At 47.2% G+C, this 20,129-nt stretch overlaps 1 protein-coding gene across 1 annotated transcript; it reads left to right on the forward strand.

The window, feature by feature from the left end:
* Positions 1 to 14,056: 14,056 nt before the first annotated feature.
* Positions 14,057 to 15,609, forward strand: LOC124699768 (F-box/kelch-repeat protein SKIP20-like). The gene has a single exon (XM_047232018.1). It carries the CDS (start codon positions 14,186 to 14,188, stop codon positions 15,293 to 15,295), a length of 1,110 nt encoding a protein of 369 aa, XP_047087974.1. The 5' UTR covers positions 14,057 to 14,185; the 3' UTR covers positions 15,296 to 15,609.
* Positions 15,610 to 20,129: the final 4,520 nt, after the last annotated feature.

The raw sequence follows: 20,129 nt of genomic DNA on the forward strand, positions 1-20,129 counted from the left end.
CTCCATTAAATTTCAGTAGCCTTGGGTAATGTCCAGAAGTGTTGGGAATGATTGTGTCCTTGCTGAACATATGAAATTTTGATTATGCACTAACCCTCTAATGAGATTGTTTGAGTTTGGTGTGAAGGAAGTTTTCAAAGATCAAGAGAGGAGGATGATATAATATGATCAAGAAGAGTGAAAAGTCTAAGCTTGGGGATGCCCCCGTGGTTCATCCCTGCATATTTCAAGAAGACTCAAGCGTCTAAGCTTGGGGATGCCCAAGGCATCCCCTTCTTAATCAACAACTTATCAGGTCACCTCTAGTGAAACTATATTTTAACTCCGTCACATCTTATGTACTTTACTTGGAGCCTCTGTGTGCTTTTATTTTCGTTTTGTTATTTTCATTCTCTGAATAAAATCGGATCCTAACATCCTTGTGTGGGAGAGAGACACGCTCCGCTTTTTCATATGAACACTCGTGTTCTTCGTTTTTCATGTTCATGGCGAAAGCTGAAAGCCGCAGCACTTATTGTTATTTTGTTGGAAACAGAAAATGCTTCATGTGCTAATTGGTATATTGTCTTGAATAATTTGATACTTGGCAATTGTTTTGAGCTCTCAAGTAGATCATGTTTAAGCTCTTGCATCATGTAGTTTAAATCTATTAGTGGAGAACTACCGTAGAGCTTGTTGAAATTTGGTTTGCATGATTGGTCTCTCTAAGGTCTAGATATTTTCTGGTAAAAGTGTTTGAACAACAAGGAAGACAGTGTAGAGTCTTATAATGCTTGCAATATGTTCTTATGTAAGTTTTGTTGTACCGGTTTATACTTGTGTTTGCTTCAAACAACCTTGCTATCCAAAGCCTTGTACTGAGAGGGAATACTTCTCGTGCATCCAAAACCTTGAGCCAAAACCTATGCCATTTGTGTCCACCATAACTACCTACTATGTGGTATTTTTTTGCCATTCCAAGTAAATTGCTTGTGTGCTACCTTTAAAACCTTTCAAAAATTCATTCTTTGTTTTTGCAATACATAGCTCATGGGAAAGTAGCCTAAAAAACTATTGTGGTAAGGAATATGTTGCTTATGTATGTTAGTTCTTATAAGTTGCTTGTAGAGCGGTAACCATGTTATCTGGGGACGCCATCAACCTGTTACACCTTTGTTGAATATCATGTGAGTTGCTATGCATGTTCGTCTTGTCTGAAGTAAGGGAGATTTTCCATGAGTTAAATGGCTTGAGTATGCATATTGTTAGAGAAGAACATGGGGCCGCCAACCAAAGCCATGTATCATGGTGGAAGTTTCAGCTTGGACATTAATCCTCAAATCTCTTATGAGAGTATTATCTGTTGTTGAATGCTTAAAGCATAAAAGAGGAGTCCATTATTTGTTTTCTATGTTGTCCCGGTATGGATGTCCTCAAGTTGAGATCTATCAAAATCGAGAAATCAAATGCGATTTATCTCCTTGGACCTTTGTACAGGTGGCATAGAGGTACCCCTTTGTGACACTTGGTTGAAACATATGTAATGCAATGATAATCCATGGAAGTCCGAGCTAATTAGGACAAGGTGCATGCACTACTAGTATTCGATGCATGAGGTTTGCAACTTATAGGAAGTTTTATGCATAACCCATATGAATTATTACTACCGTTGACAGAATTGTTTCCATGTTTTCAAAAAAAAAGCTCTAGCACATGATTTAATCCCTGCTTCCCTCTGCGAAGGGCCTTTCTTTTACTTTATGTTGAGTCAGTTTACCTACTTCTTTCTATCTTAGAAGCAAACACTTGTGTCAACTGTGTGCATTGATTCTTACATGCTTGCTTATTGCACTCATCATATTACTTTGTGTTGACAATTATCCATGAGATATACATGTTGAAAGTTGAAAGCAATTGCTGAAACTTAAATCTTCCTTTGTGTTGATTCAAAACCTTCTATTAAGAATCTATTGCTTTATGAGTTAACTCCTATGCAAGACTTTTTGATGCATGTCTTGAAAGTACTATTCATGAAAAGTTTTTGCTATATGATTCAGCTGTTTAGTCATTATCTTTTTGTTAGCAAACTATAGACCATTGCTTTGAGTCACTTCATTCATCTCATATGCTTTACAATAGTGTTGATCAAGATTATTTGGTAGCATGTCACTTCAGAAATTATTCTTTTTATCGTTTACCTACTCGAGGGCGAGTAGGAACTAAGCTTGGGGATGCTTGATACGTCTCCAACGTATCTATAATTTCTTATGTTTCATGCTAGTTTTATGACAATACCTACATGTTTTACTCACACTTTATATCATTTTTATGCATTTTCCGGGACTAACCTATTAACAAGATGCCGAAGCGCCAGTTCCTATTTTCTGCTGTTTTTGGTTTCATAAATTCTACACAGGAAATATTCTCGGAATTGGACGAAACAAAAGCCCACGGCCCTATTTTCCACGGAGGGTTCCAGAACATCGAAGAAGAGTCGGAGACGGCCAGCAGGGGGGCCACCCCATAGGGCGGCGCGGCCCACCCTCCTGGCGCGCCCAGGTGTGGGGAGGCCACCCTCTGGCCCCTCCGAGGCCGCCCTTCTGCTTATATATTCTCCCAGATGCGAAAACCCTAAAGGCATCAGTCATATTCCACGAAAACTTACATAGCCGCCGCCATCGCGAAGCCAAGTTCGGGGGACAGAAGTCTCTGTTCCGGCACGCCGCCGGGACGGGGAAGTGCCCCCGGAATCCATCTCCATCGACTCCATCGCCATCTTCATCGTCGCTGCTGACTCCCATGATGAGGAGGGAGTAGTTCTCCCCCGAGGCTGAGGGCTCTACCGGTAGCTATGTGGTTCATCTCTCTCTCCCATGGTGTGATCTTTATGTGATCATGAGCTTTGTAATCTAGTTGAATATGTAGATGTTACTCTTGTCTATTATGCACTTTAGAGGTTACTTTAATATGAACTCCGAAGTCACTCTCCACGGTGTGATGGTGACAGTGTGCGCATCGTGTGTGATTCCTTTATGACGTTGTGGAGCTTGTTTACTCCGGCTTGAGGTGTGCTTTTGTAGCCCTACACAATGAATGGTGTTTGTCATCCAACAAGAGTGTTTGATAGTAGCATTATTTATTCAATTATGTGATCATTGTTGAGAGTGTCCACTAGTGAAAGTATGATCCCTAGGCCTTGTTTCTAAGCATTGAAACACCGTTTCCAACAAGTTCTGCTACATGTTCGCTTGCTGCCATTTTTATTTCAGATTGCAATTGCTACTTATAATCATCCATATTACTTGTATTTCACTGTCTCTTCGCCGAACTAGTGCACTTATACATCTGACAAGTGTATTAGGTGTGTTGGGGACACAAGAGACTTCTTGTATCTTAATTGCAGGGTTGCTTGAGAGGGATATCTCTGACCTCTACCTCCCTGAGTTCGATAAACCTTGGGTGATTCACTTAAGGGAAACTTGCTGCTGTTCTACAAACCTCTGCTCTTGGAGGCCCAACACTTTCTACAGGAATAGAAGCGTGGGGGAACATCATCCAGCAGACATGCCAAGAGTACCCAGGGAACTTGCCGAGCACCCTCTCAACTTGGATCCAATGGCTAGACCAATCAAACAACCTTTGCGGCGTTTTTCGGAACCAAACCGCAAAGCTATGCTGTCAGAAATTAATCGACTCAGAGAGGCCAGATTTATCAAAGAGTTACACACATAAGCCACGTGGGTAGCTAACCCAGTGCTGGTCCTGAAGAAAAATACAGAGGTCCTTCGCATGTGCGTCGACTTCACGTGTCTCAGTAAACATTGTCCAAAGGATCACTTTCCCCTCCCGAGGATCGATCAAATTATTGACTCCACGGCAGGCTGTGAACGTCTTTCCTTCCTAGACGCATATTCTGGGTACAACCAGATCCGATTAAAAGAAGAAGATGAGGTCAAAATAACTTTTATAACCCCCTATGGCGTGTTCTGCTACAGAACAATGCCTTTCGGGTTAAAAAATACGGGAGCAACATATCAGCGGATGATGCAGAAGTGTCTCGCCTCACAGATTGGCAAGAACGTTCAAGTATACATTGACGATCTCGTCATAACAACAAAGCAGGGGTCAACCTTGATCGAGGATCTCAAGGAAACTTTCGACAATCTCGATAAATTCTGCCTCAACCTGAACCCGACGAAGTGCTCATTTGGCGTCCCTGCGGGAGAACTTCACGGGTTTCTGGTGTCATCAAGAGGAATCGAGGCTAACCCAGAGAAAATTCAAGCCATCGTAACAATGTGGAAGCCAATAAAGCTAAAGTAAATACAACAGCTAACTGGGCGAGTCGCAGCTTTAAGCAGATTCGTCGCCAGGGTGGGAGAAAAGGCGTTGCTGTTTTACGCCTTGATCAAGCAAGGAGAAAAGTTTGAGTGGAACGAAGAAGCAGACAGAGCCTTTGAGGACCTTAAGCGTACAATCTTGACACCTCCAATATTGGTGGCGCCTAAGGAAAAGGAACCTCTCCTGTTATATATCGCAGCCACACCCCAGGTGGTTAGCACGGTACTTGTGGTTGAAAGAGAAGAAGAAGGGAAACTTCATGGAGTTCAGAAGCCGGTATATTTCATCAGTGAAGTTTTATCGCCTTCAAAACAGCGGGACCCGCAGTATCAGAAGTTGGCGTATGGAGTATTTACAACCGCAAGAAAGTTGCGGCACTATTTTTCGGCACATCCGATAATAGTGGTCAACAAGGCGCCTTTATCAAACATATTAATAACCCAGAAGCTACGGGGCGTGATGCGTGTAATTGACACGTCCGTTGGGAACCCCAAGAGGAAGGTGTGATGCGCACAGCGGCAAGTTTCCCTCAGTTAGAAACCAAGGTTTACTCGAACCAGTAGGAGTCAAGAAGCACGTTGAAGGTTGATGGCGGCGGGATGTAGTGCGGCGCAACACCAGAGATTCCGGCGCACACGTGGAACCTGCACAACACAACCAAAGTACTTTGCCCCAACGAAACAGTGAGGTTGTCAATCTCACCGGCTTGCTGTAACAAAGGGTTAACCGTATTGTGTGGAAGATGATTGTTTGCAAGAAAACAAGTAAAGAACAAGTATTGCGAGCAGATTTGTATTTCGAGTATAAAAGAATGGACCGGGGTCCACAGCTCACTAGAGGTGTGTCTCCCATAAGATAAAAGCATGTTGGGTGAACAAATTACAGTCGGGCAATTGACAAATAGAGAGGGCATAACAATGCACATACATGTCATGATAAGTACAGGTGAGATTTAATTGGGCATTACGACAAAGTACATAGACCGCCATCCAATCGCATCTATGCCTAAAAAGTCCACCTTCAGAGTTATCATCCGAACCCCTCCAGTATTAAGTTGCTAACAACAGACAATTGCATTAAGTATTGCGCGTAATGTAATCAATAACTACATCCTCGGAGATAGCATCAATGTTTTATCCCTAGTGGCAACAAAGACATCCATAACCTTAGGGGTTTCGTCACTCCCCGCATTCACGGAGACATGAACCCACTATCGAGCATAAATACTCCCTCTTGGAGTTACTAGTATCAACTTGGCCGAGCCTCTACTAATAACGGAGAGCATGCAAGATCATAAACAACACATAGGTAATAACTTGATAATTAACATAACATGGTATTCTCTATCCATCGGATCCCGACAAACACAACATATAGCATTACAGATAGATGATCTTGATCATGTTAGGCAGCTCACAAGATCCAACAATGAATTACAATGAGGAGAAGACAACCATCTAGCTACTGCTATGGACCCATAGTCCGGGGGTGAACTACTCACTCATCACTCCGGAGGCGACCATGGCGGTGAAGAGTCCTCCGGAGATGAATCCCCTCTCCAGACAGGTGCCGGAGGAGATCTCCGAGAATCCCCCGAGATGGGATTGGCGGCGGCGGCGTCTCCGGAAGGTTTTCCGTATCGTGGTTCTTCGTTCGGGGTTTTCGCGACGGAGGCTTTAAGTAGGCGGAAGGGCAACGTGGGGGGCCACACGAGGGCCCCACACCATAGGTCGGCGCGGCCGGGGCTCGGGCCGCGCCGCCCTATGGTGGCGGCGCCTCGTGGCCCCACTTCGACTCCTCTTCGCTCTTCGGAAGCTTCGTGGCAAAATAGGAACTCGGGCGTTGATTTCGTCCAATTCCAAGAATATTTCGTTACTAGGATTTCGAAACCAAAAACAGCAGAAAACGACAGAACCGGCTCTTCGGCATCTTGTTAATAGGTTAGTTCCAGAAAATGCACGAATATGACATAAAGTGTGCATAAAACATGTAGATATCATCAATAATGTGGCATGGAACATAAGAAATTATCGATACGTCGGAGACGTATCAGGGCGCGTCTCCCTTTGGGGAATAGAGATTTCCCCTCGGGACATCACGTATGAGAAAACAAAAACAATAAAGTCACAGATCTTACCAGATTTTGTCGTAGAGTGGATGGAGCTGCAAAATACGGGACCCCCAGATTTATCGAGAACTTGGACTATGAACTTTGACGGGTCCAAAAGGCTAGAAGGAGCTGGAGCAGGCGTGATATTAGTGTCACCTCAAAGAGATAAGATGAAATATGTGATGCGGATGACGTTCCCTAACACGTCTAACAATGAGGCGGAGTATGAAGCACTCATACATGGGATGAAGATGGCGAAAGCCTGTGGTGCAACCCCGATAACCCACAAGTATAGGGGATCGCAACAGTCTTCGAGGGAAGTAAAACCCAAATTTATTGATTCGACACAAGGGGAGGTAAAGAATACTTATAAGCCTTAACAACTGAGTTGTCAATTCAGCTGCACCTGGAAAAGCACTAGTAACAGGGGTGATGTGAAAGCATCAGTAATATGAGAGCAATAGTAACAGTAACACAGGAGCAATGGCACCAGAAAATAGTTGATACTACTTCCAATGACATATAGGACCGAGTATATGATGATGAAAGATGGACCGGGGTTCCCAGCTATCTACACTAGTGGTAACTCTCCAATAACAAGTGACAAGTGTTGGGTGAACAAATTACAGTTGGGCAATTGATAGGATTGAAATAGCATTAAGACAGAACATCAAGATTATTAATCATGTAGGCATGTTTTCCATATATAGTCATACGTGCTCGCAATGAGAAACTTGCATAACATCTTTTGTCCTACCAGCACGGTGGCAGCTGGGCCTCAAGGGAATCTACTGGTAATTAAGGTACTCCTTTTAATAGAGCACCGGAGCAAAGCATTAACACTTGGTGAAAACATGTGATCCTCATATCACAGCCTTCCCCTCCGGTTGTCCCAATTTACGTCACTTTGGGGCCTCGGGTTCCGGACAGCAATATGTGCAAACAACTTGTAGATACAATCTAAGCAATAATTATAGAGCTTAAATCTAAGATCATGCCACTCGTGCACTAGTGACAAGCATTAAACACAACAAGATTGCAGCAACAATAACTTCACAAACTTTATAGATAGACTAATCATAATGTAACAATCCATCGGATCCCAACAAACACAACACCGATTACATCGAGATGGATCTCAATCATGTAAGGCAGCTCATGAGATCATTGTATTGAAGTACATGGAAGAGAGAGTACCAACTAGCTACAGCTAGAACCCGTAGTCCATGGGGGAACTACTCACGGAGCATGATGGAGGTGGTGGCGTCGATGGAGAAGACTTCCGGGGGCACTTCCCCGTCCCGGCGGCGTGCCGGAACAGAGATTATGTCCCCCGAAACGGAGTTTCGCGATGGCGGCGGCGCCCCTGGAGTCTTTCTGGAATTTCGTCAATTGTTGTAGGGTTTTTACGTCGCGAGGGGTTATATAGGCGAAGAGGCGGAGTCGGAGGAGCCAGGGGGCTCCCTCCCCATAGGCTGGCGCGCCCCCCTCTAGGCCACGCCGCCCTGTGGTGTGGGGACCCTGGGCCTCCTCTCCGGCTTCCCTTCGGTGTTCTGGTCCGTCTCGGTGAAATAAGATGTTTGGCTTTTGTTTCGTCGAATTCCGAGAATATTGCCCGAACAGCTTTTCTGGAACCAAAAACAACAGAAAACAGGAACTGGCACTGTGGCATCTTGTTAATAGGTTAGTTCCGGAAAATGCATAAAAACATTATAAAGTGTGAGCAAAACATGTAGGTATTGTCATAAAACTAGCAAGGAACATCAGAAATTATAGATACGTTGGAGACGTATCAAACCCGATTAAAAATCTTCGGCGACTCCCAATTGGTGGCTCAACAGGTGATGAACCAATGTGACGTAGTCAATGATAGTATGATAGCATACAAGGAGGTATATAATGAACTCGAGAAGCTCTTTGACGGGTGCGAAGTGAATCATATTAGCAGACTCAGCAACGATGAAGCCGATGTTCTGGTAAACATCGGGTCGCAATGCTTAGCAATATCACCCGGCGTATTTTGGGAGGAGATAAATGAAAGATCAACTAAGACGAAGAAACAGCCAAAGAAAAAGGAGAAGCTCGAGAAAGACTCGGGGGCTCCAGCAATATCAGGAGCAAACACATCGGGAGATGAAGAGGAATCACATGAGGTGATGGTGGTGCAAGTTCCTTGGATGCAGGTTTGCATCGCATATATCTTAAGGAAAGAAATACCCGAAGATCCAGTAGAAGCAAGGCGAGTTATTCGACGGTCCAAGGTCTTTACTGTGGTTAAAGGAGAGCTGTATAAGTGGAGTATATCGGGAGTATTGCAGCGATGCGTTACACCCGAAGAAGGACGAGTAATCCTAAAGGATGTGCACGAGGGAGTATGTGGGCATCACGCAAGCAGTCGAGCTATAGCAGCAAAGGTCTTCCGAGCAGGTTTCTACTGGCTAACAGCAATAGAAGACGCAAAGGACATAGTACGTACCTGCGATGCGTGCCAGTGATTTGCGGCAAAACCTCATTCTCCGGCAGCAGAGTTGTTGCCAATACCCTTGTCATGGACTTTCGCTCAATGGGGTCTTGATATGGTGGGGAGGTTACACAAGGCGTGGCCAGGAGGATATGAATATATGCTCGTAGCTGTCGACAAGTTTACTAAATGGATTGAGGCAAAGCCAATAAATTTGCCAGATGCAGCATCGGCGGTTAGCTTCATCAAAAGTATCGTTTTTCGATTTGGAGTTCCTCATAGCATCGTCACGGACAACGACATCAATTTTACCTCCAAAGAATTCAAGGCATATTGCGCAGAGGTAGGAATCAAACTACACTTTGCATCAGTTGCGCACCCGCAGACCAACAGTCAAGTCGAGAAAGCGAACGGTATCATCTGCAATGGCATCAAGAAACGTCTGCTAACACCATTGGAAAAAGACCGACACACCTAGCCAGAAGAACTGCCTAGCATGCTATGGAGTATAAGGACGACACCCAATACAGCGACACAGGAAACTCCATTTTTCCTAGTTCATGGAGCTGAAGCAGTGCTCCCGATAGAAATAGAACACAATTCTCCGCGAGTGGCGGAATTTGATGAAGAAACTTCGAGAAAGGCCTTGGAGGATGATGTCGAAGCACTCGATGAAGCTCGAGACGAGGTGCTGTCACAAGTCACCAAGTACCAGCAAGATCTGAAAAACTACCACAGTCGACGTCTGCGACCAAGGTCTTTCCAATTTGGCGATCTGGTTCTTCGGCTCACGCAAGATAGCCATGAAAAATTCGATTCGCCATGGATAGGCCCGTACATCGTCACCGAAGTAATCGAAGGAGAAGCATACAGAATAAAGGACAAGAAGACAGGGATCGCAGAGCCAAACCCCTGGAACGTGGCGCAACTTAGGCGTTTTTACGCCTAAGTCAAAAATATAGTCATATATGTAAACATACAATGTACTGAAAAATCAGCGAGTTTTCAGACGCACTCTTTTCCTTTCAGGGCACTGAGTGGGGCTGGAAGGTTTTTTATGAGGCGGGCTCGCGGTGCTGCAATATAGTAAAGATATTGGTGATATACATCTTTTTCTTCGACAGGCTCGGGGGCTTGCAACCAGCCAATTCAATATATATACACAAATCTCTACAATATACAACTTACAAGTTATTTGCCTTGGTCTAAACACCTCGTAAAGCGATAACATAAACACAATAGCCACCGAAACGCTCGGGGGCTAGATGAAGGAAAAAACATACAAATTGTTTTACAATATACATAGTACTTACAATATACAGGGTTCCTTTGTCAGAAAAACTTCAACAGAAGAAGCAGATCTTCAGTCAAACTCCTATCAGGTCATCTATGTTCACCCTTTCATCTTCAGCAGTGGCACCTATGAAGTCAGCATAATTACCTTTAACGAAGAACTCAGCATCCATCTGAATTAAATCGTCCATTATCTTCTCGGCCACGGGTGTCACCACATCGTCGATTTTGTCGACGTTCTTCCTCTGTTTCCTCAGTTTGTCGTGGCAAATTTCAACGATGTTGGTCATATCTTACTTCGGGTAGCAGATCTGCAGCATGATCATAGCAAATCTAGCGCCAGCAATTAACTGGGCCTTTACAAAATCATGGATTCGGGAAGCACTCTTGAATTTGTCCATCAAGTCAGGAAGAGTTTTCGGCTGAGAGTTCCGAGGAAACATAGTATTATAAACCAGGGCCAGCGTCCTTGTGCAGAAATCAAGATATTCACGAACTTGGCTTGCGCGGTCTTGAAATCTGGCAATCCGTCGGCTACGATCCGGTGTAACCCAAAAGCTGGAGTCATGGTCTAGAGCAAGTTTGACAAGCAGATTTGATCTCGCATCAACCCGCTGATCCCCGGCAGCATCATCTAAAAAGGAGCCTATTCGACGAAAGTATCACAATGAGAGATGAAAAGAAGCAAATAAAGAGAAGAGGAACCTCAAACTTGCGAAGCATACCCGCCATGTCCAGACTAGCGTCGGTCATCAAGCCAAGCATGTAATCTTCTCGAGAAGCAGCCTGTGCAGCTTCAGCGACTTCAGCCTCTTTCAAAGCTAAAGCTTCCTGAGCCTGCTGAAGAGCAATTTTCTCCCGCTCGGATGATTTTCGAGACTGTTCCATCACCAAAAGTGTTTGCTTCTTCATTGACTGAAGTTGCTGTCAAAGTTCATCCAAATCCCGTAAAGGATCAGCATTCGAAGAATCTTCAACGAAATCATCAACGGAAGTTTTCCTCGAGTAGGAAGTAGTAGGCAAAGCATCCGAAGGACCAGGTGCCGCAGTATAGTTGTCAAAAACCAACTGGAAAGAAAATCTTGACATCAATCACTTTGCAAAATAGCATTCCATTAATCATTCAGATATCTACATGTTCATTACAAAAGACGGCTCCTAGTGAACCAATGGTAGGCTGTCGCAAGCCACTACTAAGGCGACAACATCAAAAGAAGAAGAAAAAGGAAAAGACAGAGACAGAGACAGGATGGTCTACTTGACCTCCGTCTCGGCAGTGCTGGTAGAACCGGCAAGTTTTGGCTTGAAGAAGTTGATGATGCTCTTCGAATGTGCCTTGGCATCTGATATGTCTCCAACGTATCTATAATTTCTGATGTTCCATGCTAGTTTTATGACAATACCTACATGTTTTGCTCACACTTTATAATGATTTTATGCATTTTCCGGAACTAACCTATTAACAAGATGCCGAAGTGCCAGTTCCTGTTTTCTGCTGCTTTTGGTTCCAGAAAGGCTGTTCGGGCAATATTACACTTAGATGTACTACCTCCATTAAAAAAACAAGACATATAAATTTTTCTAAAAAATCAAACAATATAAAGTTTTGATCAAGTATATAGAAAAAAAATCATCTATACTACAATATCATTATTATAAGATACATCATGCAGTATACTTTCATATTATGTATATTTTGTATTCTAAACATTGTTAGTTTATTCTATAAGTTCAGATGAACATTGCACCATTTGACTTTGGCAAAAAATTGTACGTCTTCTTTTCTCACCATCTTTTCTTAACTTCGGCGTGTATACCAACAGAATCCACCGGCCACCGCCACCTATTCATTCCTTGCATTCACCCACTTATCTTCCACCCTCTATGATAGGCGGGACAAGATAGTCTGATGTCAACATGGTAACTGACTCGTAAATATGTTTCAAGCTAACATATAATTATACTATCCACACACCCATCCTTTCTACCAATTTCAAAGTTTTATCTTTTTTTTTTTACTTTTTTATCTTTCAATTGTTTACGGTGTTGAAATATTCATAAATAGTTCAATCTTATTTTTTTCAAAACAATTGAAACATTAATTTTCAAACAATAATAGAACTTATATGGAACTAATTTATAATTTTTGACTTGTCTCATATCAGCATGACACATGGTTAGTTAATATGATAGAGATTTCTTGAGTGTTACATTGTGTATTTTTTTGGTAGCACATATTTTTTGAAGGTATTTCATCATGTTTTACTTAGTTCCACATATGTACGTATCAGGTTTCATCATATTTTGAATGTACCTCTTTAAAATCAATCAATGTCGTCGTACATCCATGTATGACTAGGAAATACAAGGAAAATCTGATAATTAAAGGGAGTCATTTTTAAGGTCCTTAGTACAAAAAAGAAGGGAATTACCATCACCTTTGTACCTTGTCAAGGTAATCTATGTACAACATATGTTACAATCTCCTTTGATAAAATATAATACGAGTGTCTAGGTCCTACGAGACCCCCACTCTAGATAATACTTTCTCCTCCTGCCGATCATGAACATCTCTAGATATCCTTGTCACCGCACTACCGCAAAATTGATGTCGGGGTCAAGAGAACCCCATTACTCCATGGTGCATAGTCTCTATCATGCTGCCTTAATGAGCACCGATGTCAACCTATATATCTGTTACATGCATGCCGTTGCTGAGCTGCTATAACCACCACCGTTGAGGCCTCAGTTAACCTCCAAGAGAATCTTACAACCGCCGCTCTCCATTGTTGCCCATACTGAAGGCATTGTGTCTCTTTATCTCCTCCTTTAGCTAGTCAATCATCGTTGGCATGGCCTCATCATCACCTCCGGACCCCGCTGACGTGGTCACTTCTCATCGAAGATCTCTTTCGGCCGACATGAAGGTCGACACTCATTAGGTGTTTGACAAAATTGCCTTAAAGTATTTTTTGTTTATGATGGATTCACATAGTTATATGATCATTTTGATGATGTTCTCCACACATGCTAAAGTTTTGAGTTGGATGTTCATTTAGCAACGGTGACGAAAAGATAAGTTGGATGCCTTTTCTGATGATGAGGAGGAAGAGAGTCCACTTTATGATACTGAATATGATCTTCTTGGTGGTATCTATCTCGCTTGGCCTGCCTTTCTTGAAAAAAGAATACCAAACCCACAAGGTATGAAGAGAGTTCACTTTAAGAAGGCTGAAGAAGCAACGGGAATGGACACACAATGAGCATTTAGAGTGTTGCAAGCTAGTTTTAGACTGTGTGTGGAGCTGCTTGTTTCTAGGATAAGAATACCTCGGACGACATTACGACTACTTGTGTGAGTATGATTGTGTGGGACTCCTATCAGACCTCGGAGGACAACTGATCGATTTTAGGGATTGTTTGAAGTTACCGATAAATATGCCTTCACATGAGTAATTTTACAATGACCCTTATGAGTCACCAATAATGTCCACATACGGAGTGATAGTCTTCATTTAGATCATTTTTTCACATCTATTTTACCCTATGTGATGTTGGATCATCTATGTTTTGTCATTTGCAATTCATTTGCTTCTGGGTGATGGATGGTGGTTAGGCAATTTGTGATGATATGATTAGATGATCCCCGGCGTGAAACATTCATTATGAATTGTTGATTAACTATGCATTTTTTTAGTATATCGTGCAAATTTTGTTTAAATTTGAACTTCAACATTTTGAAAACAAAAAATCAGCATTCGTGTACTCGTGTGCACGTCATCGACCGCAAGCGAGAAGATAAGACGAGATCGGAGGTGTCGTCGGCGGGCGTCATATTGTTTATCTTTTCCTTCTCTTCCGTCGGTGATGAGCAGTAGCGTTCCAACCACGCCGCGGCACGTAGCGGCGTAGCCGCTCTATTTAACTTCACTTCGCTTGGTGGAGAGGAGCCATCCATTTCCATTTTCCATTTCTTTCGAGAAGAAGAAGAAGCAAACAAGATGATGAGGAACCAAAAGAGCCGTGCTCAGGAGTGCAAGGTCGACCACATCGACCTTATCCCCGGGATGCCGGACGACGTCGCCGTCGACTGCCTCGCGCGCGTCCCGCACCGCTCCTTCGGCTCCATGCGGGGCGTCTGCCGCGGCTGGAGGGGCGCCGCCGCCGCGCCGGAGTTCGCCCTCGCGCGCGCCGACGCTGGCGCAAACGAGGATCTCGTCTTCCTCCTGCAGTTCGGGATCCCGACGGACGGCAACCCCGCCGTAGGCGGAGACGCGCCGGCCAGCACCCAGGCGTACGGGTTGTCGGTCTACAACGTCACCACGGGCGAGTGGCGCCGCGAGCGCGCGGCGCCGCCGGTGCCGATGTTCGCGCAGTGCGCGGCGGTCGGGAGCCGCCTGGCCGTGCTGGGCGGGTGGGACACCAAGACCTTCGAGCCCGTGGCGGACGTCCACGTGCTGGACGCCACCACCGGCGTGTGGCGCCGCGGCGCGCCGATGCGGTCCGCGCGGTCCTTCTTCGCGTGCGCCGAGGCGGGCGGCAAGATCTACGTCGCCGGGGGCCACGACAAGCTGAAGAACGCGCTCAAGACGGCGGAGGCGTACGACGCGGGGGCCGACGCCTGGGACCCGCTCCCGGACATGTCGGAGGAGCGCGACGAGTGCGACGGCATGGCCACCGTCGCCGGCGACCGCTTCCTCGCCGTCAGCGGGTACCGCACGGGCCGGCAGGGCGGGTTCGAGCGCGACGCGGAGTGGTTCGATCCCGCGGCCCGCGTGTGGCGCCGCCTGGAGCGCGTGCGCGCGCCCCCCTCGGCGGCGCACGTGGTGGTGCGCGGCCGCGTGTGGTGCATCGAGGGCACCGCCATGATGGAGTACCGCGGGGAGCGCCGCGAGTGGCGTGAGGTCGGCCCGTCCCCGCCGGGACTCAAGGCCGGCACGGCGCGCGCGGTCGCCGTCGGCGGTGGAGAGCGCGTGGTGGTCACCGGGGCTATCAGTTCTGGCGGGCACGCGCTGTGGGTGTTCGACGTCAAGACCAAGATCTGGACCGTGGTGTGCCCTCCGCCGGAGTTCGCCGGCTTCGTCTTCTCAGTGGGATCTGTGCGGGTGTGATGGTTCTTGGTAGCTGCCGGGGTTGGCCGTCCCCACTCCCTTGGTAGGAGGAGATAAGTAGATTAGATTGGTATGCCTGCAGCCTGCTACCCATGGATTCCGATGGAGGACCATCCTGTACGGGAGATGAGCGCAAGGCAAGATGCAATTGGAGAGGGCAGATTGTAGTTGGCTCTGTTCATCAGTTTCTGTAATTCTGTTACTACTAAACTGAATTACTCTTGTTGGTCAACTACTGGAGAAGTACTAGTGTAGTTATCCTAGTTTATGGAATCTGTTCTACTCCTAGTAGTATAATATAACTTACTAATTAACTCTGCTTCTCCCCAAGAAATCCACCATTAGGGGTTTACCGGACAGTACCTCCTGTTGTTCTTCTCTACGATGAATCAAGCAACATTCATCGCTCTTCGGCTATGAGAAATGAAGAGAAAATAAGGGCTAAGAGCACCTCTAGCCGTCTCCCGACAAGATCCTAAGGAGCCGTTTTTCGGTCGGACGGTGAAAAATGGTCCAGTCGCACTCCTGCATCCTCGCTTTCGATCGGATTTGGGCTTTTATTTATCTGGCGAGCCCATGTCAACCCTGGCCTTTCCGGGGTGCTCGGGAAGTCCGAAGAAAATAAAAACGCGGGAATTGTCGAGGAAAGCTCCCGCGCGCATGGTGGTCCCGATCGCATCGTCTTTCGCGCGTTGTAAAAGCCTGCTGACGATTAGTCGTCGCCCTGACGTGTAGCTTCCACGCACTACTCATCAAGCTGGAGGACAGTAGCGATGACGAGTGGTACCGGCCCGAGTGGTACCGGACGTCGCAGTTGCTGCCATGCTTCGGCAACCCTGGCCAACGTTCGAGCCCTTGGGAGACCGCGACCATAGCAATCAGCAGGCGCCACCCAAGGACTTCGACGATGACTCCGACGATGGCGGCGACTACACGGTGTTCTACCGTCATTCGGCATGTAGAACGCCATATTTTTATGTTTAGTTTTTATGTTCTCCTACCTGCCAAATTCAAATATATTACAAATTCGGTCTATATATGTACGCACTTGTCTATATACGTTAAATATCTCTAAATTTGGGTTAAGTTTGAATGAATTTCGCCATATTCGGTTGTAATTCAGCCTATCACTAGGATTTTATCGGGCCGCCCCTGGAAAAATGGGCCGTCTTAGGCTAAAATTTACGTCCACCGAGCACTATTTAGCGCTAAATTTGAGCGTGAGGAGCCCAAACGACCAGAGGTACTCTAACTAATCACAGTACAGTGTACCGTACAGTTTCTGGTCAGGCGTTCGAAAAATACATGTGACCGGTCTACCTGCTAAGACGTAAACCCGATCTAAATACGCAATGTGTATGTTTAGGGCAGCTCCAGTGGCGGGACGCATTTCCGAAATGTCCGTTTGCATCGCGCGGCGGACGCGAGATAGACCGTTTTTGTCCGCGCGTCCGTTTGCACCTAGGGGTGGCTCCAGCGGCCCGACGCATTTCCGCGTTTGCATCAATTTATGAAATTTCCAAACAACAAAATAAGAAAATCAACGAATTCATAGTTATTACATTTAAATTTTTAAAAGTCTACATGAAAATAATATAGTATTTCTCTAGGCATGATCTTCTTGGCCAGCCAATGTCCACTGATGCTCAATCAGATCAGTTTGCAGCTGTTTGCAGACGTTCTCGTTAGTGACTTCTACATTCCTATGTAGATAGTCCTGCCAAGATGAAGCTCCAGGAAGTGGCACAACCAGCTCATCTTGGAATTCCCAGTGGTTCTCATTGCGGCCATCAGGACGCTCGTTCTCAATGATCATGTTGTGCATGATCACGCAGCATGTCATCACCTCATGCATGGTCTTCAGCGACCATGTTCTTGCCGGGTGACGGACAATTGCCCACCGAGCTTGGAGCACACCAAATCCGAGCTCCACATCATTCCTGCAAGCCTCTTGCATCTTGGCAAACCTCCTCGTCTTCTCGGAGTTTGGATTACGGACAGTCTTCACCAATGTGGCCCAGTCAGGGTAGATGCCATCAGCAAGATAATATGGCTTGTCATATGCATTTCCATTGATCTCATAGCTCACCCGGGAAGCTTTGCCTTGCATGAGCCGGTTGAAAATCGGTGATCGGTGCAACACATTGATGTCATTGTTGGAACCGGCCATGCCAAAGAACGAATGACAAATCCATAAATCTTGAGATATGACAGCTTCAAGAATGACAGTTTTTTCCTCCTCATGCCCGCTGTACGCACCCTGCCATCCAAATGGACAGTTTTTCCACGCTTAGTGCATGCAATCTATGCTGCCAATCATTCCTGAGAACCCTCTAGACTCGTTGATAGACAGGAGCCGCCTTGTATCCTCAACAGCTGGCTCCCTACAGTAATACTCTTCGAACACGGCAATCACGGCTGGGCAAAACCTGTACATGGCCTCAAGGCAGGTGCTCTCACCCATTCGAATATACTCATCGAATATATCCGTAGCCATTCCATATGAGAGCATGTGAATAGCCGCGGAGCATTTTTGGTAGGAGGTGAAGCCCAGCGCACCAGTTGCATCGGGCCTGCATCATTGGAAGTAGGGGTCGTAGTTTCTGACGCCCCGTAGAATGACCAAGAACAGGTCCCTTGATATCCTGTACCAGCGCCGGAAATTTTTTTCCGGGAACACCGGATTGGTGAGGTGGAAGTAGTCCTTGTGGAGACGGGCCTGCCCTTCCACTCTGTTCCGCGGCAGGTTTTTGGAGCGCCTCTTCACAGAACCCCGATGCTCCGGCCCCGTGTTTGAGGTGAACTCGTGGATCATGGAGGCCGCAGTAGTTGCCAATGTCTGTCTGCGTCGACTGATCAGACTCCTCGTCGGAAGAGGAGTCGACGACCTCCGCGCGGAACTTGTCCAACATCGGCCACATGTCCGTCTGCGTACAAACTACGGATCAATGGTCGCACACAATAGCGCCGAAAACACGAGTAAGAAACCTACCGACGCAATTGACCGAACAGGTCGTGGGTGGCGCGGAAGGGCGGCGCAACCGGGAGCGTTTGGCCCGAAATCAGCCGGCAGGTACGCGGCGGAGCCAAGCCCGAGTATGATCCTGCTCTCCCGCGCGGCGAGAACGGAGCCGACGGCGACTACTGCGGCGCTGCGGCGGGACGGTGCCGGGTGGGGTTGGGGTGGTGGCGTCGCACTAGGGCAGCAAAAGAAGGGGAAAAAGAAGCAAATCGAAGCGGTCGATTTCCCTGTCCCTAACTTGCGGGACCGGGTAAGAAATGGAGGACACTCCGCGCGACCGCCGAGCATCCGCGGAGACGCAAACCTGGCGCATATTTGGGCCAGGTTTGCGTCTCCGCGGACGGCCCGGTCACTTTGCGTCGCCCCGCTGGAGCAGGCCCCAGACGCATTTCCGGTCACGGCGGACGAAAATGGTCGCTCAGCGTCCGTTTGCGTCGCACCGGTGGAGATGCCCTTATGTCTATAAGCGGTCGCGTCACACATCCACCTTGGTCGTATCCGGCCTATCGGGCAGTGACACATGTGAGTGTAGAAGTTTCTCATTACTATTGATTGACACAAAAAAACATTTCTATAGAGATGGTTAGTCAAGTTAAACTTACGATGACCGTTTCTACTCGCCGTTTCGTGGTCTACTACTGGCCATCAGCATGACCTAAGGGGCCGGTGCTGTCGTTGGAGCGCATCCGGCCGCGCTCCGATGACCGCCTTGCGCTGTGCCTATCGGAGGCGGATCTCCCTGACGAAGGCTTCCTTGTCCGGCATGCAGCATTAGATGGCCTCGGTCAGAGAGGAGTCCTAGTGGATTCTGCGTAGCCGCCGTCACCCGCGCCATCTACTCCACCGCAGCCGCCAAAATGTCGATATGGTAGCAGGCCCTGTCCTTCGCCACTGCCGCCACTGCTTCGTCCCTCGCCGCGATGGCCTCCCTCAGCTCGCGGTTCACCCGATCGATCCACGTGCGCTCATGTCCCCTCCATGTGACTGCCACCAGGATGGAGCTTACGTACGCCCGCCTCATGGCGAGCGCATCATGTGAGCTTGCACCTCCGCCGCCTGAGCCTGACGGGCGTCCCGAGGGAGGCTCTCGCACGACGCGACCAGCGCTCGCTGCTCGGCGCTCACACCCTCGCCCTCCTCGTCGTTGGTGACAAAGTCGATGTCATCGTTGTCCTCCTCATTATCGACAGCGTCCACGGGTGGGGCCGCCGCTAGTTTCGCTCTAGCCGCCGCGAGCTCTGCCTGGAGGTTGGCCATTGTCGCCGCTACCGCCCTAGTCTCCACCACATCCAACTCCGCCGCCACCACTGCCCTAGCATCCACAACTTCCGCCTCCGCCTCCAGCTGCTCATCCTGGCGGCCATACGCGGTCGTAGGCTCCTCCGCGAATGCCTCTATCGCTTGGAGGGCGGCAAGGTTCAGATCATCTGGGTTGGCGCGGCAGGTCATCTTAACAAGGCAGGCCCCAGGTGCAGTCGTGCTTGGCCATGGTGGAACCGTAATCGCTGGCGGCCACCATTACCGAGTTTGACGCCGTTAGGAGAAAAAATACGTCGGGCCGCTGGGATACCTCTGACGCAAACGGTAACCACAACCCTATACAACCGATTGGTGTCCGCTCGCGGGCCAACACAAACGGTCGAGCGCGGTCACTTTTACCGTCAGTTTTGCGTCGGCCCAATGGAGATGCCCTTAATCTACGGATATAGTACGTTAGTCAAGTGCAACGGGAGAACACACATTCGGGGCCGGATGTACATTCTGAACACGGTGGCAAAGTTCTGTAAAAAATAAACCCATTTCGAAGTACAC

The sequence above is a fragment of the Lolium rigidum genome, chromosome 3 (assembly GCF_022539505.1).
Source record: "Lolium rigidum isolate FL_2022 chromosome 3, APGP_CSIRO_Lrig_0.1, whole genome shotgun sequence".
Classification (NCBI taxonomy): domain Eukaryota; kingdom Viridiplantae; phylum Streptophyta; class Magnoliopsida; order Poales; family Poaceae; genus Lolium; species Lolium rigidum.